General features: G+C 39.7%; 1 protein-coding gene across 2 annotated transcripts in view; it reads left to right on the forward strand.

The window, feature by feature from the left end:
• Positions 1-25,186, forward strand: part of ADCK1 (aarF domain containing kinase 1) — a 101,845-nt gene that overhangs the window by 70,925 nt on the left and 5,734 nt on the right. For both annotated transcript variants that reach the window (XM_044662115.1, XM_044662116.1), the window contains 2 exons: positions 5,263-5,421; positions 13,654-13,770. In XM_044662115.1, coding sequence (XP_044518050.1) covers positions 5,263-5,421; positions 13,654-13,770 — 276 coding nt within the window. The remainder of the gene's footprint in view (positions 1-5,262; positions 5,422-13,653; positions 13,771-25,186) is intronic.

The following is a 25,186-nucleotide window of genomic DNA, read 5'->3' on the forward strand; positions in this document are numbered from 1 at the left end:
AGAAGAACATTGTACACAGAGACTGATATACTGTCGTAAAATTGAATGTAATGGACCCCTGTACCAGCAGCAATACAATGACCCAGGACAATTCTGAGGGATTTATGGTAAAGATGCTACCCACACTCAGAGGAAGGACTGCAGGAGAGGAAACATATAAGAAAAACAACTGCTTGAACGCATGGGTCGGGGTGGACGTGATTGAGGGTGTGGACTCGAAACTACCACACCAATGCAACTACCAACAATTTAGAAATTGGTCTTGATCAAAGACACATGACAAAACTAGTGGAAATGCTCATTGGCCATGGGTGGGGGGAGTGCGGGGGGAGGGGTGTGTGTGAAGGGGATAGGAGGAGCATGAATCAGGTAACCATGTTAAAAATGTAGATTAATAAATGTTAAAAAAAAAAAAAGAAAAAGAAAATTGTTTAAAGAATTAGACCCTAGTATGTCCATATATAATTCAGTTCAGTACAATAACCATTCATTAAACACCCTGGTAAGGGGCATGGACATTTTTAATATCTCTCTCTCTCTCTCTCTCTCTCTCTCTCTCTCTTTCTCTCTCTCTCTCTCCCTTCATTTCTCTATTTTAATGTCTCCCTTTGCTTTTCTCTTTCTCCTTTTCCATTTCTCTCTGCTCTCTGTCACTCCCTTTCTCTCTGTTTCTCTCTTTCTGTTTCTAGCTCCCTCTCCCTAATTCCAAATTACTTTCTAGAGAGGTTGGCCAAGTTCACAATTCCACCAACAATATGTTCATATCTTTTCCAGTTCTAAGTTTATCAATCTATGATTCCCCATGATGCATTTACACCTAAGAGAGGTCATAAGAGCAAAGCTGGCACTTTTTGTGGTAGCAAAGAACTGGAAACAAAATAGTTTGCCCATATGTTGTGGTGGTACAGCGAAAGTAATGGAACATTATTATACTGTAAGAAATGATGAATATGAAAAATGCAGAGTAGCTTGGAAGGATTTAGATGATGAAGAAAAATACATGGGTAGAGTAAGCAGAATTGGAAAAATAATACACACATGATAATAGCAATGTAAATAGAAAAAATGACAACAAAAAACAACAATGCTGTAACAGCATTATCATGACCAAGCCTTATCCTAGAGAGGAGCTAAAAATTTTTCTCTCTCTTTCTCTCCATTGCAGTGAATGAGAAAAATCATATTGTCCTGACTCTCAGACATGTTTAATGGGTCACTTTAATTTTGCTGAACTCATTTTTTAAATATTTGTTAGAAGGGATAACTTGCTGGATGGCTGGGGGAAAAGGCTATATTTGGAAAAGAATGTGATAGGAAAACAAAAGGCTACTATAAAATGAGATTCAAAAGGAAGGAAGGAAGAAAGGTCCACTTAGGGTAGACTGGGACCAGATTACAAAGTATGTTAAATGCCAAAATAAGTTCAGACTTTCTTTTTTAGGCAGTGGGGGGAACCATTGAAGTTTTTTGAGTAAGGGAGAGGAACATGATGAAACGCAGTCCATTAGGATGATTAATGTGTCTGTGATATATAAGATGGATTGGAGGGGATAGACACTGTAAGCTAGAAGTCAGTTATAAAGCTATTTATTACTGTAGTTCAGGTACAAGGTGATGAGGGCCTGGAACAAAGGTGGTGACAGAGGGAATGGAGAAAAAGGGATAGTTATGAGAGACATCTTGAAAGAAGAATTGACAGGACTTGTTGAATGATTACAGGGCATGAAGGAAAGGAAAGAGTCAGAGATAGATGACTTTGGTTTTTAAGCCTGGGTCATTGTGAGAACAGTAACACCATTGACAGAACTATTTATCCCCAAACCTGGCCAACTTTGGGTTGGGGGTGAAAGGGAAAGATTCAGTGTGTCTGGACCATGTTTACTGGACACCTTGCCCTCTTCACTTTATCAGGCTCTTTTGATAAGGAGGAATTTGCCCAGAGATTCATAGACTCTAGAATGTTGAAATTGAGGAAGGAGGCAGACCCTAGAGATCATCTATTCTAATCCTTTTTTTAATTGAAAAGGAAGGCTGAGCTTTAGAGATGTTCCAACCAATGGACACTTTACTCATCAAGTTTATCCCTTGTTTATATCCTTTCTGAAAACATGAGTTTTTCCAGAGAAGGTGTTTGGAGAGGAAGCCTCACTCTTTGAGAATCTATAGACATTGACTTCAGACAGCAAAGTGGTGTAGTGAATAGAGTGCCAGGACCATTATGAGTAGCTCTCTACACTCCTACTGGATATTGTTTCCTTCCTTGGCTTCAGAGATGACATTCATTTTTTGTTCTCCTTTTTTTCTAATCATTCTTTCTCTTTCTCCTTTGCTATTATAACTTCCCAACCGTTCAATAGGAAGAGTATTCTTCATGAGCATATCTTTGCCCCCCCCACTTTCTACATCCCCCATCTCTCTCTCTCTCTCTCTCTCTCTCTCTCTCTCTCTCTCTCTCTCTCTCTCTCTCTCTCTCTCCCTCCCTCTCTCTTCTCTCTGTTGACTTACATGGACTCAGTTATTACCTCTTTGCATATGACTCCAAAATATCTACACATCACCTCTCATCTCCAGATATTCCTGTAGAACAAGTACATCTCCATTTGATTGTCCCATTAGGCACCCCGGACTTCATATGTCCAAAAACTAAGCTTGTTTCCTTTCCCTCTAAATGTGTTCCACTTTTTGACTTAAGTATTTCTGTCTCATACAGTTTTCTTTACCCCAGTCTCCTTTGTTTGAAACCTCAAAGTGTCTTTGACTCTCTGCTCTCTCTATGTATCTTATCTCCACTCTGTCCCTCTTCTGTCTCCTGCCATCTTTGTATGGGTCCTTCATTACAACAGCTGAAACTGTTACAGTAGAATCATATTTCAATTTTTCCTGCCTCTATTTATTTGGATCTGTCCTTCATACCACTACAAGAATAATTTTCCATAGACATCATCCTAAGAACAATTTATATTTCTGCAGGCCCTCCCTGTGAGATCAGGTAGTACAAGTATTAAGTCAATCAACAAACATATTAAGGACTTTATTATACCCAAAGGCCCTGTGCTGTGTCTTCTTATAAGGACTGGTTATTCAAAGAAAGGCAAAAATTCCTGCCCTTGAAGAGCTCACATTCTAATGGGGAAAACAATAAATGAATACCTAGGTCCATATAAGATATATCCAGAATAGAAGGGAAGTAATCTCAGTGGAAGGTCAAAGTGGCTGAGAATATTGGGAAAGGCCCTCCTGCAGAATGTGGGATTCTAAACATGGGGGAGGTAAGGGTGGAGGGGGACAAGCCAGTACAAAGATCTGGAGAGATGAGATGTGAATGGCATATCTGAGGAATGGCAGGTGGTAGGCTAAGTAGTACTACTGGATCATTGAGTATAAGTAGAGGGAAATCAAAATATAAGTGAACTGGAAACATAGAAAGAGGCCAAGGTTATATAGAGCTTTAATTTCAAAATAAAGCATAATATATGTTATTTATTATAATCTATAGTATATAACATACTGATATATACTTTATATATAATATTATATAATATATAAAATACAAATAATTAAACATATTTATTATATATTAAATCCCAAATAAAGGACTATATATAATAGTTTTTTATTTTTATGGAGGTAATATAGCCACTGGAGTTTATTGAATGAGAGTGGTGAGAGAGAGGGATTCACTCGCTTCTCCAAATACAATACTCTTTACTTATAGCATATATAAGTATATTTCTTCTGTATACCACTAGGTGACTATGACAGTTTTACTGTATGGTAGATACAAAAGGTTTTATAACTTCCTCGCTCTCTCCTCCCAATATCTTTTTTTTTTTTTTTTTTTTACATTTTTAAACCCTTAACTTCTGTATATTGGCTCCTAGGTGGAAAAGTGGTAAGGGTGGGCAATGGGGGTCAAGTGACTTGCCCAGGGTCACACAGCTGGGAAGTATCTGAGGTCGGTTTTGAACCTAGGACCTCCCGTCTCTAGGCCTGACTCTCAATCCTCTGAGCTACCCAGCTGCCCCTCTCCCAATATCTTTTTTAACCCTCTGTATAGCCATGTTGTTCTAGAACTTAGAATGTTGATCCTGTGCAATAGGAGAGGCAGATGCTGCTAGACCCATTTTATAGATGAGTAAACTAAGGTACAGAGAGATTAAAGTATACATGATAAATATACATGTGATAATAAAGTATACATATGTGTGTAATAAAGTATACATATGATACATGATAGAGAGATTAAAGTATACATGATAAAGCTGGAAAAGTGGTATGGCTCCAGGTTGTGGAGGGACTTGAATGTTAGAAAAGGAATAAATTGTACACATAACAGCAATGTTGCAATGATGTAAACTATGAAAGACAGCTACTGTCATGATGAAAAATTCTGTCCACCTCCAGGGAGAGATGCACTTTGAGTTTAGATTGATTTATATTTTTCCACTTTTTAAAAACTATTTCTGTTTTTTATTGCATCATGGCTAATATGGAAATAAGTTTTTCATGACTTCACCTGTATAATGGGCATATTATTGCATGCCTTCTCAGTGAGTAGAGGAAAGATGAGTGAAAGAGACTTTTGGAACTAAAATTTTTAAATGAATGTAAAAAAAAAATGACATCAAAAAACAAAAACAGAAATGAGGCTAGGTGTGTGTGTGTGGGGGGGGGGGGAGATAAATTAGATCAGATTAGTCAGTAAAGCCTAGATTCAAATCCTGCTAGGGATATTTATGCATAAGTGATTTAACCTGATTCTCAGCTTCTTTATCTGTAAAATGGGAACTGTATCTATCAGCAATACAGGCCACTGGAGGTTGTTACAAGGTTTAAATGAGAAAGTTCTATGTAAAATTTAAAATTTATATAAATATTAGTAGTTATTATTACTTTATATACAGCCCTGCTCAAGTTATATTAGTTCCCTAGATCTCAGTTTCTTCATCTGTACAATGAGTGGACTGGAATTTATTATTCCTAAAGTCTTTTCCAGTTTTCAATTGATGATTGTGTATGATTTTTAAAAAATAGACCTTGGGGGAAAGATTTTGTTGTACAAAATAAGGATCTTGGATATGGCCTAAAGTATAAAAAGAAATCTCTCTGGAACTTCTTTGCCACCTTTTTCTTTATTTCTCCATTGCTTTTCCCTTTCAGTATAATGTTATACTATAGAAGAAATACTACTATATAGAAGAGAGAGCTCTCCTCCTGGTTGGGTGAGGACTGACTGGCTAACAGTGACTTCTTGAATTTCAGATGCTTGTTTCAGCTGTAAAATACCTATTTCCTGAATTTGAGCTCGCGTGGTTAGTGGATGAGGCAAAGAAGAATTTGATTCTGGAACTAGACTTCCTCAATGAAGGGAGGAATGCAGAAAAGGTGGCTGAAATGTTAAAAAATGTTGAAGCCTTAAAGGTAAGAATGAGGGAGAAGGAGTGCCAAGTGGTCTAAATATAAGGGGGGTAAAAAAGCAAACAAATAAATAAATGTAAGGGTGGGGTGCTAGATTCAAAGTGGGGAGATGGCTAAGGGCCTCTCCATCTTCCAGGAAGAGTAATCACTCTGTCTTGACTTTAGTTTTCCCTTTTGCAAAATGGAGATTGTTGTTTCAGTCACGTATGACTGTGGGGGGTTTTCTCAGCAAAGATAATGGAATGGTTACCATTTCCTTCTCTAGCCCATGAGGAAACTAGGCAAACCAGGTTCAAGTAATTTGCTCAGGGTCACACAACTAGTAAGAATCTCATTCCAAATTTGCACTCGGGTCTTTCTGGCTCTAGCCCCCTGTACTACCCACTGTACCATCTAGCTACCCTAACTATCATAAAATGGAGATAGTATAACCTTGATACATCTTCCTTCTGACAAATGAATACATGAATATACCTGGAAAGCAGATTTGAATTCTTGTAGAAAAGATTAAATCAGACATTGTTGGCCATTTAAACCATGATTCATTTTGGTAATCCTTGCTTAGAATGTTCCCTGTAAAGGAAGGGGGGGGGGGGGGAAGCAAAGTGGCTCAGTGGAATGAGAGTAAGGCCTAGAGATGGGAGGGTCCTGGGTTCAAATCTGGCCTCAGATACTTCCTAACTGTGTGACCCTGAGCAAGTCACTTAACCCCCATTGTCTAGTTCTTACTTGTCTTCTGCCTTAGGGCCAATCCACAGTATTTATTACAAGATGGAAGGTAAGGATTTTTAAAAAATGTTCCCTGTATCTGAAATATATCTTTTTTTACCCTCTCCACTAGTCAAATTTCTACTGATAAATTAAATTGGAAATACTACCTTTCCCCCTTAGGTCCTAGTTTAGCAACAACATTCCTCTTCAAATCTCACATTTGTACTTGATTTTGAGTTACTTTTTTGCATTTATCACAATATTGTAATTTTTTGCAGTTCAACTTTTTATCTTGATAATATTGGTAATTGATAAATCAGAATAGAGAGCACATTCAATTTGGGCACCTAAACTAATATATCATAAGCAATTACCAAGTCTATAGAATTTTGAGGTTTAGTGTTTCTATTCAGCAAGTTAAATCCATTCTTGCATATGATTTTATGTGTCCTTATTTATGAACTGTAAATGTTGTTGGCTGGTAAAACTTACCAAAATGTTGTTGCTGAAAGTACAAGTTCCTAGTTATGCCACTGCAAGCAAGATAACCACAACGTTGGAAGATTGCATTTTGTCAAATGTTCATGTAAAACACACATAAAAGCAACAAAACTTGCATGAAAAACACTTGAGAATCTGGATACTTTTACATCATTGTTTAGAAGTGGTTCATTAATAGCTTGAATATTAGAGTAATCTGAGTCTTGGTGCCCTGCAAGATTGTAAGCTTTCAGGTGGGCAGAGGCCATATATAACCATATATTATCTAAATTTTGTATCTTTCTAGGCCCTAGCAAAGTCTCCTCTATACTGTAGGTGGTGCGTAATAAGTATTTGTTGAATTATTGTGGCCTTCAAAGGTGACCATTTTCTCATTTGACCCTTAACAACATTCCTGTGAAGGGGGAAAGAAGCGGGTATAGATAGGTATGGTTGTTGTCTAATTGTTTCCAGTTGTGTCTGAATCTTTGTGACTCTTTTGGGAATTTTCTTGGCAAAGATACTGGAGTGATTTGTCATTTACTTCTCCAAGTCATTTCCTCCATTTCTTTTTTTTAAACCCTTACCTTCCATCTTAGAATCAATACTGCATATTGGTTCCAAGGCAGAAGAGTGAGCAGTAAGGGCTAGGCAATTGGGGGTTAAGTGGCTTGCCAGGGTCACACAGCTGTTTGAGGCCAGATTTGAACCTAAGACCTCCCATCTCTAGGCCTGGCTCTCAAACCACTGAGCCACCCAGTTTGCCCCCATTTCCTCAGTTTCTGAGGTCAACCAGGGTTAAGTGATTTGCCCCAGGGTCACACAGCTAGTAAAGTATTTGAGACCGGATTTGAACTGAGGTCTTCTTAACTCCAGATATGGCTCTCTATCCTCTCTACTACCTAGTTGCCCATGACTATCCTTCTTTTATAAATTTTATAAAAATATGATTATCCTTTTATAAATAAGAGAATTGTGAATCAGAAAAGTTCAATGACTTTCCCTAGGGTCACACCTGTCATAAGTAGTAGAACTGGAATTCAAATCCAGGCTTCCTGATTCCAAATTCAGTATTTTCTTCACCACACCATTATAATGTACCTACTCTAAGGGAACCTTAGATTCCAGACTGAAAGATTAAGACATTTCACACTATCCATTGAGCTTCTAAATATAGTAGAGGGCTTAATAAATGTGTCCTGAATTTAACTGCTATCATTCAGTTGGAACATATTATATTCTACCCTATGTTATTAGTTATTGTTTTATATGTGTACATAGCTGTGTGACCCTGGGCAAGTCATATAACCTTTGATTGTGTTAAAATTAAAGACACCTGGTTCTTAGTTTCCATGGAATTTATTAATATTAATTGAATAAAGAGAGCAGATAGATAGAGATTAAAACCTATTCTAATGTTGCCAAGTGTGGTCGGACCTCATGGCTCCCAACCAACATCCTGCAACACCGTTATCCAAGGAAATAGAGAGCACTCCCTTGCAACAACACCTCTTTTATCTTTAATTTTGGCCTGGACACATCACCTGTGTGTTCATGTGATGTCCAGTCATGCAGGGCAGGGATGCAGGTCGGACAACTCCGGGGGAGGGGCTTCCCTTTAGACAATTACCTGACAAAAGGATCCACTGGAGAAGAAAATGGCAAAAACCATTCCAGTAGGGGCAGCTGGGTAGCTCAGTGGATTGAGAGCCAAGCCTAGAGACCAGAGGTCCTAGGTTCAAATCCGGCCTCAGACACTTCCCAGCTGTGTGACCCTGGGCAAGTCACTTGACCCCCATTGCCTACCCTTACCACTCTTCCACCTATAAGTCAATACACAGAAGTTAAGGGTTTAAAATTTAAAAAAAAAAAAAAACCATTCTAGTACCCTTCCCAAAAAAACTCTAGGGAATAACAATGGTCTGTTGTGGGGTCATGAAGAGTCAGATACAAATGGATGACTGAATAACATGTATTTAGATGCACTGTGCTAGATGCTGAGGGCACAAAGACAAAGGTTGAAGCAATCCTTGACCTCTAAGAGTTTATATTTTCCCTAGGGCCTGAAGGGACCAAGGAAGGGGGGGGGGTAACTAGGAAATTTCTTAGGTAGAAGTTGGGATTAGTTTGAATCTTAAAGGAAGCTCCATTATTACAATTATTAACTTAGTTGGTTTAAGGAAAGGAAGAAAAAAGATCTGTTTGCTATGGACCATGTTACCTAAAAAAAGGACTTTATGAGAAATAGCAGTTTGGGACGTGGTCTTTAGTTTTCACCAAGATCATTCGAGAGAGATCTGAATGGTCCAAGAGGTGTCTATACCTGTTGCTCAAAAAGCCTAAGGATTTGCCATCAAAGCTGAAAAAGTCAGAGTTATAGTGATTATTGTTGTCTGGAAGGAGAAGCTAAGCTAATTATTCAGGAACTAAATTCTACTTTTGTCTTGGGATTGTGTGGGCATTTTGGAAGAAGAGGCAAGTACTTGGTCCAGGATAGAATTCAGATTACTGTGTGTGCCCTGGGTTAGATATGTCCAGATGTCCTCACTCAGGTGGATTGGTAACCACCAGTCTGTTTGGCTGGCCTTACTTTGGCTGCTTGTGTGCATGGAAATAAGAGTTCTTCTCATCCATCCAAATCCAGCCAGTTGGACAAGGACCCCTGAGGAGTAGCCCTGAAATCACTATAGGTCAGCTAAAAACTGGCTCCACAAAAACACATACACACCTTGGAGCAAGCAGGGTGCCCATCAGAGCTGTTACTAGGAGACTGACAAGTAAAACCCTCGACTGTCCCCATGGAAACAGCCAATCACATGCCAGCTGGGGCCAAAAAGCCATAACTGTACTGATGATGTAATTATAATAATAGTACTGCTTAAGGGGGGAAAAAAGGATGCCAAATGGATAAATAATTAATCTACTGACTAAAACTGTTGCTTCCAAAACATGCTTACTACCCCAAAGACGTTGGTGGAATTCAGCTCCTGAGTAATTAATTTTGCCTAAGCACATAACAAGTGGGAAGTGAATTTTGTGCTGTGAACCCAGTTGAGCTCTTAAAGCTGGAGATAAATTGTTTTTATACACTGGCATCACATTGAAACATCTGTGAGTAATTAAGCCTCAGCAAAGAGTTTACCTCTTGGTGCGTGTGAGGCGTCTTCCCATGCTTATGTTGGATTTAATAACTGTCTTAGTTTAGTGCAATAAATCTGAGTTATACGCACCTTCCAAATGCAGGGATGGCACAAGGGGCAGAGGAGTTTAAGAGAGGGGAAGTTAAACAATGAGATAGTTAAGAATCTGGGCAATTAATATGGATATGGGCTTCAATGTGTGGGCTTCAATGTGTGACTATAAGTTAGGAGTGGCAGAGGATGTATGGAGAACTAGGGGACAAAAGTTGGGATGATGAGAAGGCTTATAACTTTAGTATATAAACAGAATAAGAGATGAATCAAGGAGAGACTAGGGTGAATGCTCCATGGGGGAAGTATCCTTAATTAAAAGGTAATTTCCTAATTAAAAAACAGTTCCTGGGAAACATCTGGATTTTCTGAATATTGTTTATAGCAAATTTTTGTCCCTTCTCAAAGTGATTTCAGCCATCTCAAGAGACTTCTCTAAATTAATTTTCATTCACTTTAATTTAACAACAACAAAAATCAATAGAGGCCAGAAGGTGTTTTCGAAAGGAAAGGAGATTGTGGGAAAACGAATGAAAGAATGATCATTATTATAGCTCTCAAAAAGTTGAGAACCATTGGTCTATGTTATGGGCCTGGACATTTCAGAAATCTCTCTAGATGTTTCATTTTTAATCCCTTTGTTAAGAGGGCAAATCTTCAATGGAAAGTCCAAAACTTTGGAGGTGAATTTCCAAAAAAGCCTCTTTAAGACTATGCCAAATTTTTGGCTGATGGAGCTGTGAATTTGATCAACTGTTTTGGGAAATTATTTCTAATTATAATAAGAAAAGTTTCATACTCATTTGATGATCCTTTTTACTAGGGTGTACCCCAAGGAAGTTATTGACAGGAAGAGCCATCTTGCTCAATGATATTCATTCATAATAACACTATTTATAGTGTCAAAAAGTTGGAAACAATATGCCCAATATTTAGAGCCAAGGGTTCTTAACCTGGGGTCTGTATATATGTATATTTCAGGGGGTCCATAGGCTTAAATATAAAAAATACATCTTTATTTTCACTATAATTGGTTTCCTTTTAAGTTTTGTATGATTTCACATGTCTAATTGGTATCACATTTCTTGCCTTTTCTTTTTTTTTAAAAAAACCCTTACCTTCCATCTTAGAATCAATACAGTGTATTGAAAACAGAAGAGTGGTAAGGAGTAGGCAATGGGGTTAAGTTGACTTGCCCAGGTGTCACACAGCTGGGAAATGTCTGAGGTCAGATTTGAACCTAGGACCTCCTGTCTGTGTCTCTAAGCCTGGCTCTCAATCCACTGAGCCACCCAGCTGCCCCAACATTTCTTGCCTTTTCAAAGGTCAAGGAAGAGTACAAGAGAAGGGAGGGAATTTGGAACTAAAATTTTTAAAAAATGAATGTCAAAATTTAATAAATAATAAATTGTTTTTTTTTTATTAAAAAAAAACCCCTATAATTAATGGTCCATACATAGGCTTCAGAGCTTACCCTTACTTTAGAGCAGTGATGATGAACCTTTTAGAGATGGAGTGCCAGGGTCTTCCCTCATCCCACCCCCAGATCTAGTTCCATGTGCCCTTCTCCCTCAGAGACCAAGTGCTGTGCCCCCTCCCCACAATGAAGGGCTGGGAGCCCTGCCCTACTCCCTTTACCTCACACAGGGAAGGGAAGAAGTGCTCCCATTGGCTGCTGGGCAGAGGGAGGCAGGGAGATGTGGTGGAGAGGGGGAGGGGAGCAGCTCCACTTGAGTCCTTCTTCTGCCTTTCTAGTAATGAACTCTGGGGGTGGGGAGGGCAGCCACATGCCCATAGAGAGCACTCTGTGTGCCAACTTTGGCACCCGTGCCATAGGTTTACCATCACTGCTTTAGAGCATAGGTATACAAATTGAAGAGTATGAGTATAATAGAATATCACTGTACTCATAAATAGTGAAAATGAAGAATTCAGAGAAACACAGGAATAGCGAATAGCCTTATATAAAGCTGTATATAAAAACTTCCATAGTTTACAGCTAAGTAAATAAAGAAAATGATATTAAGTTCAATGAATGATAATAATTCAAAGATACAAGTTCAGTGAATGATACTAAGTTATTAAAGCTAAAGCACATATCTTCTTTTGTAAGTTACACATATTATATATGTGCATATATATTTATATAGTTTAGTAATCAGAGGGCGAGCCTTGGAATGAAGGACCTACTTCTGATACATATTAGCCACGGACATGAGGGTGAATCCCTTTACTTCTGAATACTCCAGGAAGCTTTCTAAGGCTGTAATTATGGATCTATTTCTATGGCAGGGTTTGTGCATGGAATGTTTCCTATGCTGATGAAATTCAGGGCCTTACCCAACCCTACCCCCCCACCCCATCCAAAAAAGTTGTATGTATTATCAGTCACTGTCACCTTTTTTGTGATTTTTTTTTTTTTGCCTAGCTACTTTGATAAAAGGCAGCTAGATGGTACAGTGGAGAGGTGCGAGGTGCTAGGCCTGGAGTCAGGAAAACCTGAGTTCAAATTTAGCCTCATACTCTTAGAAGCTGTGTGACCCTGGGCAAGTCACTTAACCGCTGTTGCCTCACTCTTTCCACTCTTCTGCCTTAGAACCAATACATAGTGCTGATTCTAAGATGGAAGGGTATGGGTTTAAAAAAAAAAAAAAGAGGAGAAATGGTAAACCACTCCAATATTATCTTTGCAAAGAAAACTCCAAATGAGGTCACAAAGAGTCAAATGACTGAACAATAAGGGGACGACTGTGACTTTATAGAAAAAGTGTACTTTGGAAGAACATATGGATAAGAATCACATGAGATAAGAAAAAAGAGAGGTAATGCACTCATCCATAAGATCACAGACAATGAAGCTTTGGTGGATTGATGCTGGATTTAGTCTAAATTTGAATCCTACTTCTGACAGTTATTAGCTGGATGACCATAGGCAAGACCTTTGACCTCTATGAATCTCAGATTATTCCTCATCTATAATACTGAAGGGATGAAAATAGAATATAGATGGTTTCTAAATTCCCTTTCAGCTTAAAAATCTATAATCCTACATTTACATAGACATATTTACTTTTTGGTATGTTTACATGAGGATTTGCAGTGATAAACCATGGGCCTTGATGAAACTGAGCCTCTTGCCAAGCTCAGGGGGAAGTCTGTGGTTGAACTAGCTTGTGAAATATTAGTTCCCTTCTTGGTATTTTACTTTTCTTAGAGTCTCTGGATGGAAAATGGAAGACTGGGAAGCTGGGGAACCTTACACAATAGAGTTCAAGTGTTGAGAAGCTTATCCAGGGAACCAATCCCTTGGAAGTATTAAAATCATTGTCTGGTTCCTTTGCAAAGTCCTTCATCCCTTGAACAACATTTCCATTCAGACCCCATGGGAAAGAATTTTTTTTCTTTCTATAGTCCCATTGTATAACAGATGGAAAAAATAAGGTAGAGATATATTAGTATGTTTGAGATCCCTTGGTGAAATAGATTTAAAAGTTAGGAATTTCAAATTTCCAATCCTAGATTATAATCTGAAAAATATCAAGGAAGGTAACAACAGATCTTCCTTTTCTAGACCTAAAAAAGGGTCACCTTTAATAGGAATGTGGAGTGAAGTTGAAGGGGAAGATGGTTATACCCCTTTCACCATGACCTGGCTTCTTTTGTGTCTTATTCCTTCCCAGTGATTTTGTATTTTCCTACCTTGTTAATTTGATGTAGTGTGGCCTTCTTTGCCCCATCTATAGAGAGAAGTCTCCATTTTTCTGCTTGCTCAACCCCATAGGGATCTCTCCTTAGGACTCCCTTCCTTTGTGTTCCCCAAAGATTACCCTGACTGTTCTCTCTCCTGTTTTAGATCCCTAAAATTTATTGGGAGCTGTCTACTCGACGGGTCCTTCTGATGGAATTTTTGGAAGGTGGACAGATCAACGATAAGGAATATATAATGAAGAACCGAATTGACGTTAATGAGGTGAGATGCACATGTTGAACGGAAGGGAGAGTGTTGTTTTGGCTGAGAGATGCCCAGTTTAGAATGATGCCACTGAATCAAAGCTGGAGACTCTTCCTGCCTTGAATTATCAAACTGTTAATTGAAGAGTGAACATGACAGGTGTACAGGACCCACATCTAAACTTTTTGAGATTCTGAGGTCAAAACGGAGAATGTGATTTATTCCACATTTCACACATTTCAACTCTCCAAGACATAGGAGCCCGACAAAGAAATTTTCTTTTTCCCTTCAAAAATAAGAAAGAACATTGTGGTCACTAAGGCCTTTCCTTGCCCAGTGTCTTGTTCTGCTACTTTTTCTTCTGAAAGGTGTAAGCATTGATCTCTCTACATTTCCTATTGATGAGTCTCAGAGCCGACTAGCTATCAAAGAACAATGGCATAAAACAATTAGACTTAATATGCCCATCTGTTCTTCTCTGGAGTCTAGAAACTGTCTCTTTCCTTTGTCTCCCACACCATAGAGCTTTTGAGGTACCAGGCAATCAAAGGAACCACAGATTTGATGAATTACACTTAAATGAATGGAATGGATTCACTCCACCAACAGTGCATTAGTGAGGGGACCATCTTTGCCTTTCTTTAGGTCTTCAGCCTAAATTTAGCACAGTGCCTGGCACAAACTAATCACTTTGTTGACTGTGAGTAGGACTGCAGAGGAATGAGATAGGGACAAAGAATAACTGATGGCCCACTATGAACTCTCATGTACTGTGCCTTCCCCTTGGACCTTTGTCTTCAGTGGGAGAATTAAGAGTGAGGGGACATGCTCAAGGAAGAAGTCCTAGGCCCAGGATCACAGAATCATGGTATCTTGGAGAGTAGGAAAGACCCTCAAAGTTAATATAATCCAAACATGCTCAGAGAAGGAATCCCTTCTATGACAGTAGGGGAAAACTTACTAAAATGAATCAGAGTAGGTGGCTAGATGGCTCAGTGGATCAAGTGCTGGGCCTGGACTCAGGAAATCTCATCTTAAAACTGACCTCAGACTTACTAGCTCTGTGACCCTGGACAAGTCACTTAACCCTGTTGGCCTCAGTTTTCTTCATCTGTCAAATGAACTGGAAAAGAAAATGGCAAGCTATTCCAGTGTCTTAAGGGGGGGACAGCTAGGTGGCTCAGTGGATAGAGAGGAGACAGGAGGGTCCTGGGTTCAAATCTGTCTTCAGACACTTTCCAGTTATGACCCCATTGCTTAGCCATTAGTGCTCTTCTGTCTTTGAACCAATATTTGGTGCCAATTCTAAGACAGAATTTAAGGGTTTTTTAAAAATAAATTTAAAAAAATTAAATGAATTAGGGTCCAGGTTCCCAAATCCTCCTGATTTCAGACACTTAACTAGGACTAGCCCAGTGGAAACAGGGAGCGTTTGCCCTACCAGGGCATGTGCAGACTAGCTATCTGCCCCAGTTCCTTGGCCCACTAGGAGGTCCCAGGTAGGCTGAGCACAATCACATCCATACATTCTCAGAAACAGTTAAACTTAGGCACATTCACTCACTCCCTTGTCCCCTTGTATAAGTAGTCCCCAGTGTTGGTAGGAAGAAAGGAAAGGCTTTTCTCAAGTGATATTAAAGATGAGCTGAGACTCTTTCGGAAATGGGAAGCATCTCCAGGCCCTTCCTCCTTTTCCAAACAGGTTGGTGACATTTACTTAATGCCTACTCTGGCAGGATTATCGTTAAAGCTGCTCCCAAAGCACATTAATCTCTCTGGATTCTTGCTAGCACAGGGCGGTAATGGCATTTAATCGGAGGAGACTTTGATTTTTAAAGACAAATGCAAACACAAGATGATCTGTTAGTGGTACTGTTGCTTGTTCATGACCAAGAGTATTTGCTGCCAGATATAAAAAGGATACTGGGACATATAGGGATGGTATAAAAACCAGGATTTGCTCATTACCCATCTAGCATGATATTACTCAAAAGATGAATTCAAATCCCAGCCCTACCACTGATAAAACTTATATGACAAATTGTATGGCAAATCATATTTCCTCTCACCTCTTTGAGCTCCAGTCCCTCATCTTTAAACAGAGGGAGTGGTGATTTCTGAGGTTCCTTCCAGATCTACATCTGAACCCCAAAGGAGTGAGATGATTTGCCCAGAGTCACACAGGAGTTAGTTAAGTGCAGAGTTGTAATTTGAGCCTACATCCTCTGATTCTAAATCCAGGGCTTAAAGCACTATATAAATGTGAGCTATTTCTTATTGTCAGAGAGGCCCACATGGTAGTGGATAAGAGATCTGCCCTCAGATTCTGGAAAACCTTTATTTAAGTCCTACTTCTGGTTTATACTGGGGCTGTGTGACCCTGGGCAAGGCACCTAATTTCTGTTTGCCTCAATTTCCTCCTCTATAAAATGAGAATAATGCCTACCTCCCAAGTATAAGTGTCAGGCAGGGTTGTTGTGAGGATCAAATGAAATAATCATTGTAAAGTGCTTAGCACAGAGTCTGGCACATAGAAAAGCACCATATAAATGGTAGCTATTAATAATTTTACTTAATTTCTTAGTGGGGTCAAACTCAAATGGAAATAGGCTACTAATCTCTATAAAAAGATCCTTGTGGGCTTCATATTGACTCAGTTTTAAAATGTAATGTTTATCATCTATGTTTTATAGTATTTTTTTATTTTGTTAAATATTTTCCAATTACACTTTAATCTGGCTCAGGCCCCATTAGGGAGTGTTTAGGGCAGCATTCAGCCAATATGCTTGATACCTCTGCTCGAGGCAACTCTGCATAAATATTCCTTGCCAAGAAGATGCCTTGTTATAAGGAATTTGCTTGCCTAGAGGTCCCCTATATCAATAAAAATTTTAAGTCTAAGATCTATATCCTATTTTTATTTACCACCATCATCATAAGAGAAGACTGAGTAAAAGTGTTGCCCTACTCTGTCTCTCCTTCATGTCTGACTTTTAAAGTGCCAGAACCTCCCCCCTGAATACTAGAATATGGGTCATGGCAGACTCATCCAGAAGTCACATCCTAGATTGTCTGTCTGTCTGTCATAGACCATTGAGGAAGCTGGCTGCCCCTTCTAGGCCCCATCTGTTTTTGTCTTTTTGGATCAGGAGCAGGGATCGCTTCAGGGCCTAATCCAGGGATCATATTTGCCAATTACTTTAAGAGCCCGTGACAGTGACTCTCATTGATCTTGTTAAGAGTAAAGGTCGCTTTGCAGCTTGTTTCTCTAGGCTCGATATTGCTTCCTTGAGCCAAAGAACTACTATTGATTGGCAGACCTTTATCGAAGGTTAATTGGATTTCAGTGAGTGTGTTTAGGATCCTGCTGGTACTGGGGACCAATTTAATTTGTGTGAAATTAGCAAAGAGGAAAGGGAGAAAGTTGGGGATGGCGAGTTGGGGAGGAGAGTTCTGACTGGAAGCCAGGCCAGGGGACCATTCTGTTGGAACCCTGAATACCTCTGGGAAAAGGTAGTCTGGGATGGAGACTGGGAAAAGGATAATAATTCCTGCTCACAAGGCAAAGCCACCCTGAAGCAGAAAGAGATGTGCCACTTCTATCTCTTACACACATATATTTTTGGACATGGCCAATGTGGAAATTTGTTTTGCTTGACTTATGCTTATTAGATAGAAGGATTTTTGTTTTCTTAAAATTTGGGGGGAAGAAATTGGAATATTAAGCTGGAAGATAGAGAATAGGAGTTAGTAATAGGGCTTACAAAATTTTTTATTAAAAGGAAATTAAGAAAAGGTCAAGGAAGGATTTTTTTAAATGCACAGGAGAGAACAGAAGGAAGGTTACTTGGAAATGCAGGTAATGTGGGTGAACTACTATATAAATATAAGCTACTATTATTATTCCCTTGGAATCTTGGAGTATCCTTCTCCATCTCTCACAGCCCAATTCCTCTCTCCCTTGAGCACAGGAATCTCAAATTCTGCACTTTCTTGGTTCTTTACAGAGATTGATTAAGCCACCAAAATGTAGAGTTTGAGGATTTGTACTCAAAGGAGAAGACAGAGAAAAGTTTCCCCTTCAAAAGCCCCCAAACAACCTTTTTCCTTTTTCCCCTTGTTTTTCCATGCCTGTCCTCCAATGTGGGGGAAATTATGGAAATTGTTAGTGGTTTCTCTACATGTTTTCTATTCTAGGAGGAGCTGCAGTGCTTGTTAGCATTGGGAGATGATTTGGAGGTTGGGTCAGAGCAGCTGAAAAGATCTAAAGTTTCTGGCCACTTAGGGTGCAAAAATTATATTAGTTACCTTTTTGCAGTTGCACATTATAAAAGCTCAGAAGTTTCTTATAGGAAATAGCATAGCAGATGGATTCCTAGGGACTTTCCCTGTTGGTGGCAGCAGCTTAGAGCAACTGATGTAATTATAGCCCCTGGCCTTTCTCCTCATTTTGTGAATAAAATATCTACTGAAAAAATATGGGTGGATTAACAGGAAGATCCTGGAGGAGCTCTTGCAATCCATTTTATAGATTGGGAAAACTGAAGTAGAAAGGATTAAAGAAACTTAACCTAAAGGGACAGCTAGGTGGCTCAGTGAACAAAGAAGCCAGGCCTGGAGATATGGAAGGTCCTGGCTTCAAATCTGATCTCTGACACTTCCTACCTGTGTAATCCTGGGCAAGTCACTTAAGCCCAAATGCCTTGGAATTGATAATAGTATCACTGCTAAGATGAAAGGTAAGGGTTAAAGAGACAGAGACAGAGACAGAGACAGTCTGGTGCCAGATGTGAGACTAGTATTGATTGCTCCTGGTTCTCTTTTCCTTTCTCTTCTATGTCTTCTAGCTCACTGCTTCCCTTGGTGGTCTTGATCTTGCTTCTAAAATGCTCCAGAGAACAAAAATAGAATATCCTTTGAGGGTGGTTATAAATTAATCCAAGCAGTTATGGAATAATTAAACACTTTCAGTCAATTCTAGTTTTGAGAAAAATCTAAAAATAACTCCTTGATTTAAATATTATTTACCAAATTAATTCTTTACTCAGCCTTTTTATAGACTCCTGTTTTTCCCCCTACTGCTACAGAATAACACTATTGTGTAATTACTTAGAAATTACCTACATGAGTGGCGCATTCATTTTACTAAGAAAAATTAAGAGAATTGTCACCTCCATGGAAACCCTACAGCTGTGTTAAGCTAACTACTGTTGGTTAGCTAAATCATCATTCTCGCAATAGAACTCTTAACATTTTTTCTAAATGGTTATTACCTTGGCCTATGGACTCCACTGTAAAATCATGAGGCTGTAGGATCTTGAGATGTCATCTCTTCCATTCCTTTGCCTTCAGAGAGCTACACCACCTTCTTTTCCTGATAGATTTATTGGGATGACTCCTAGAGGCATCTTAGCATGCTAATGTTTTTTATTTATGTATTCTGAACCATGAATAGAGGCTATTTGGGAACAGGAGAGAAGTATCCAGTCAAAATACCCAACATTTTGAACCCTTCATATGCCAAAAGCTGATCTGTCTGTCAGGAGGGTCTTCAAGGCCATCCATGCCTGCTTCTCTATGATTCTTGTCCTGATCCTCTGGACTTTTCTTTTCTTTTCTTTTTTAAACCCTTACCTTCCATCATAATCAGTTCTAAGACAGAAGTGTGGCAAGGGTCGAGGCAATTGGGTTTAAGTGACTTGTCCAGGATCACACAACTAGATCTCTGTACTTTTCTACCTTCTCCTCACTATGTTCTTGTCCATCATTTTTCAGCTCCCTTGTTCTCCCCCTCCATCAGAATATAAGTTTGTCGAGGGCAGAGGGATGTCTTTCTTTTTGCTTGTTTTTGTATTCCCAGTGCTTAGCACTACCTATAAAATGAAGGGTATTGGGTTACAAATGACTTCTTCACTCCCTTCCAGTTCTAAATCTGTGATCTAATGATTCTATCAAAAGTAGCCTTGAAGGGAAAGAGAAATCAGGAAAGGGGGGGAGTCAGAGGCCTGTTAGAGTTTGGTGGGGTATGGAGAGAGTTTATGGTATATGACTTTTTACCTGGCTACCAAACCTATTGTTAACCTTGTTTGTACATAGATTTCATTCTGTACATTCAGCAGTAGTTGTTGGAATCATCCACTCTCTGTGGCTTGCTTCTTCATGTGCAATTTCAGGCAAGTCCTACCAACCTTGAGAAATCCCCTCAAAGTACAGAGCCCAGGATGGCAAAAAGAAGTGATTCCAAATCATCCCTATCATCCCTTTCTGCCAAACCACAAAATAGGCTCTTTTTGGTTACATTTCTATGGAAAAGTAGCAGGTAGAGATCAACAAGATATGGTACCTGTGGAACTCAGAAATAATTCCTTATTCTTTAAATTTCTTAAATTTAATTTGAATTTTAAAAAATTTAAACAATAACTCATGCTTTTAAGTGCTTTCAGTTTTAAAATGCATTTTCCCCCCACAGCAACTCTGTGAGATAGATGGTAGAAAGATTATGATCCCAATTTTGTTTATAGCTAAATAGAATAGTAGCCAGATAGTTAGGTGGCTAGAGCCTTTACTGCCCACCAGCCACTGTGCTAAGAGCTGGGAATATAAATAACAAGTGTATATACATAAATACATGTAGAGATGGATACATATATACATATAAATGTATATACACACATATCTCCAGTCTCTTGCCTCAAGGAGCTTATATCCTGATGGGGGGAGAGGGCAAACACATAAAGATCTGGCAAGTAGGGGGAGAGAGCAAGATGATAAGTGAAGAGAAGGCCAAAGAGTCAGTTGAGTTTGGGAGTAAGGTGAGTGCATCTAGGGGCTGTCAGAAAGCCGCCAGGGATAGGAGTCATCAATCTTGAGAGCAGGCCTGAAAAACAGGTAAAGTTTGGAGAAGTCTGGTAAACAGAAGTCTGGAAAGAGCTAAGGATGTACATGGAATTGTTGGGCCAGAGGCTGTTCTCTCTCTCTCTCTCTCTCTCTCTCTCTCTCTCTCTCTCTCTCTCTCCCTCTCCCNCTCTCTCTCTCTCTCTCTCTCTCTCTCTCTCTCTCTCTCTCTCTCTCTCTCTTTCTCTCCCTCTCCCTCTCTCAACCCTTACTACCTACCTTCCCTCTTGGAATCAATACTGTGTGGTACGTTCTAAGGCAGAAGAACAGTCAAGGCCTAGACGTCCAGGATATGGGGGGTTAGAAGTGGCTGAGGCCAGATTTTAACCCAGGACCTCCCATCTCTAGGCCTGGCTCTCTATCCACTGAGCATTCTAGCTCTGCCCCTTCTCCTATACTCTTAATTAAGGATCGGGTTTCCACTCTACCTTCCAAAGAAAAATATATTTGATCAGTATTTCATCTAATGAAGTTAACTACAAGCTAGAGGTCTGTTGGGACCACTATGGCAGCAGGGGGCAGTGTGGCACAGGGATAGGAGTTTGGCGATTTATAATGAGTCACTCATCTCCCATTGCCTCAGTTTCCTTATTTTTCAGAAGGGCATAATAGCAGCAGCCATACCTATTGTGCAAATTGTTGTGAAGAGTGAACAAGGTAATATAGTGGAGGCCCTTTGAAAATAAATAAAATAAAATAAAATAAAATAAAATAAAATAAAATAAAAGATATAGTTCAATTAGCTATTTCTTTTCTGACACGCTGCAATTAAGCCGGAGTTAAAAAGAGCAGGCCACACAGTTAGCATCAGCTTAATAAGCAAAAATAAGTGCATGAGAGAAAAATAGAAGAGATATATTTGGCTTCACACAGATTTTCCTAGGGGGAATAGGCCTGGGGAAAGAAACAATGTTTTACAATGGTGATCTCAGATTCACTTGTTTAACAAAATTACAAGGACACATCAATAAGCACACACATATATGTAGATGAAAGTGAGGCTATATGTGGATACATATATATGTAGCTATGGATACATATATATCACATACAAATGTATGTGTATATTTTATATGTATACACACACATATATATCCTCAGTTTCCTCATCTATAAAATGGGAATGATAATAACATTTACCTCCCACCATTGTGGTGAAGGTCAAATGGATATAATAATTGTAAACTTCTTAGCTCAATGCCTGTCACAGAAGTAAGTGCTATAATTGTTATTGTTGTTGCTATTATCATTGTTATTACCCTTCCCTCCTCCCAACCAAGGAACTCAACATTCTTCTCCAGCCCATTCTACTCAAAAGCTTTCCCAGTCTTTACCCTTTCTGCTGGTGGTAGAGGCAGCCTTCCTGGACGGCCACAGCAAAGCACCTCGTTTGTGTCAAAAATAGCCTCTTCTTTTCCTCAGTTCCTGCCCTTCTCCTTCCACTATTTTCTAACTCTGTGATTTTGGGGAAATTCTAATGACTCTCCCTGAGCCTTTCCAGGTCCCCTCATTTGAAAAGTAGCTATGGTAATTCCTGCTTGTTATGAGAGGCCTAAATGAGATGATAATGAAAATAACTAGCATTTATGTAGCACTTACCATGTCCCAGACACTGTGCTAAGTGCTTAGGATGAATTATAATCTCACTTGATCCTCATAACAACCCTGGGGGGAGGGGGGGACGGTGTTATTATTATCATCCCCATTTTACAGATGATGAAACAAAGACAGAAGATGAGAGGTAAAATTAGGGCTGTGATTTACACTGGTAAGATGACTTTTGTTGTTTAGTCTGACTTTGTCCCTTGGGTTTTCTTGGCAAAGATATGGGAGTGCTTTGCCATTTCCTTCTCAAGTGTATCCCTATTCTACAGATGAAGAACTGAGACAAATGGGGTTAAGTTTCATTCCCTGGGCTACTTAGCTAGTAAATGTTGGAGGATGGATTTAGATCTTCTTGACTCCAGGCCTGGTACTCTACTGCCCCATGGATGATGTTAATAATTATAATATTAGAGTAATGATAACTCCTCCCCTATTGCCCAGAGCTGTTGGGAGATAGTAAAATAAATAGGTGTAACTACAATAGTGGAAGGTATTTTTCTCTATCTCTACCTGAGCTCTGTTTGGTTACTGTAGTCACTATCAGAACCCAGGCAAGAGTAGCAAAATCAGTTAAGTTTCTCAAACGTTTATCAGACTTTTACTATGCACCAGGCACCAAAGACAAAAGATAGTCCCTGACCTCAGGGAGCTTTCTTTCTGCTAGGGTTGTTGTTCCCTGTTTTAGAAGAGGACCCATCACTGGTGTCTTCACTCAGCTTGCAAGGGAATTGGATTTAAGTGAGACAGTTGCATAAAGTCTTCACCCTTGCTCTCTCCCAAGGGTCATTGAAGCCTAATGTCCAGACAGAAAGTGACTGTCGATGCCCCGGGGTGCACCTTAGCATCTTTGATGTCTAACCAAACTCTAAGCCCCCACCGCACTGGCTTCCACATGGCCATTGGAGTAAATTGTTCTCATCCTCTCATTCCACTCAGGGGAAATCTTCACATGCTTGGGGGGGGTTAGACATCTCCCCAAGTCACTGATGAGTTTAAGGTCTGTCAGTTTACCCTCAACATGGTTTAACCCATTTGCCCAGCCAGTTTTACCAACAGTTTTGCCATAGTGTGGCTGCCACCATAGGGGAGAGCTGGGTGGCAGGTGGACACTAAAGGAGGAATGCAACCCTGAGAAGGGTTTGACAGCCTCTCGCACCAGAGGTGTTACTAATCTTCCCTGAACTACCTGCATACCCCAACCAGCTAGGACTACAAGTGGGTAAAAGGTTGAGTAAATATAAATTAAATTGAGGAAGAAGAGTATACTTACCACCAGGGAATTAGGATTTATTAGAATCAGAACTATCTTGGAAGGTGAGCTAAGCCCTGATGGAAGCTAGAACCCCTAAGTGCCAGGCCTCTCCATTTTACTGTGATTATATAATAGGATGTGGCCAGATATTTGAATCCTGTAGGACCTTTCTATAGGATTTGAGGTATGTTGTCTATTTCCTTTTTCCCAAGGAGATCTTCTAGTTTTGGCTATCACTTTCTCATATGTTTTGATCTTCCTTTTGAATGGTCCCCGGCTTCTCTAATCTTCCTAGGATGTATGTGTTTGCGTTTTTATATCATTAATATATTCACCTGAGTCCAGAGAAGGAGATAAAGACTGCTTTATAGAGGCATCTGTTTGTTCTGGGGAGACACATGGACAGACCTACCCTGGGCTCAGAGTTGGCTCTATTCTGGGGGAGTGTTTCTTTGCTCCAGAAAGGCTTTTAGCTTTAATAAAAAGGGAGCAGAGATAAGAAGGCTGTCACTGGGGGCGGGGAAGGCAACAGTGACAGGATGATTTAAATGGCCTCTCCAGTGTCATTTCATCTGTGCAGACATCATAAATCAGATTAGCATTGGGCTCAGGAAGGGAGGGCATGGGAGAGAGGTGCATGGAGGGAAAGAGAAGCACTAGGCTTTACTCATCCCATAGAACCTTCTAGGACCCCTTGGTGTGGGGATTAAGCCATGGCCTGGGGAACAACTAGACAGGAATTCCCCTGGTGGACCTGAGGACTTAGGGCTTTACTTTCTAGGTAGCCCAATAGGGCTAGGTGCTATTTGTCACTCACCTCCTAATTCTGATTCCCCAGGCTGAGCTCTTTGAAAAATAGCCTTTCCCTGCTACTCCTTTGACCCAGAGAGCCCTAAGCCTCACCTTTACACACCATTCATATGTTTTTGCAATCCTAGGCTTCTTTTCTATACAAAGATTTAGGGCTAAATTCTTATCTCACCAATTTTAGAGGAGGTGGCTGTGGGAGTTTAGAGCTTGAGATGAGAAAGAAAAAGAACTGTAATGATTTCTCCACCACCACCACCCCAATTTTCCCATTCACCCTTTTGACTTGCTTAGGAGGTGGGAGGAGGGAAGGAATAGAGTAGCCTTGAAGATAGAATAGCCTTGAAGAATGGAGGAAGAGAAGGGGAAGGAGAGAGAAGTAATAATCAGGAAGGAAATCCAAGAAAGATACTTACTCTAGAGGGCAATTTTTGTTAGATGAAAGAAGAATGTGAATATTGCTTCCCTCCTTCTCCCTCTTTACATAGCCTCAGCTCAAGGACTGAAAGCTTACTAGCTAATGGCTCCACTATGGGGGCCTATTTCAACCTTTTCTAGTCTCTTTGAGTCCCCTCTTCCTATAATTACAGTGCCTTATACATTGTAGGCATTTAATAAGTGTTTATTAACTGCCTGGATTTGGGCAGCTAGGTGGCTCAGTAGATAAGAGTATAGGATCTGGAATTAGGAAGACTCATCCTCATGAGTTTAGATCCGAAATCAGGCACTTTTACTGGCTGTATGACCTTGGGCAAAATCACTTAGCCCTCTTGGCTTCAGTTTCCTCATCTATAAAATGAACTGGAGAAGGAAATAGCAAACCACTTCAGTATCATTGCCAAGAAAAGACCAAGTGGAGTTAGGAAGAGTCTGACA

Source organism: Gracilinanus agilis, chromosome 2, assembly GCF_016433145.1.
Source record: "Gracilinanus agilis isolate LMUSP501 chromosome 2, AgileGrace, whole genome shotgun sequence".
Lineage (NCBI taxonomy): Eukaryota > Metazoa > Chordata > Mammalia > Didelphimorphia > Didelphidae > Gracilinanus > Gracilinanus agilis.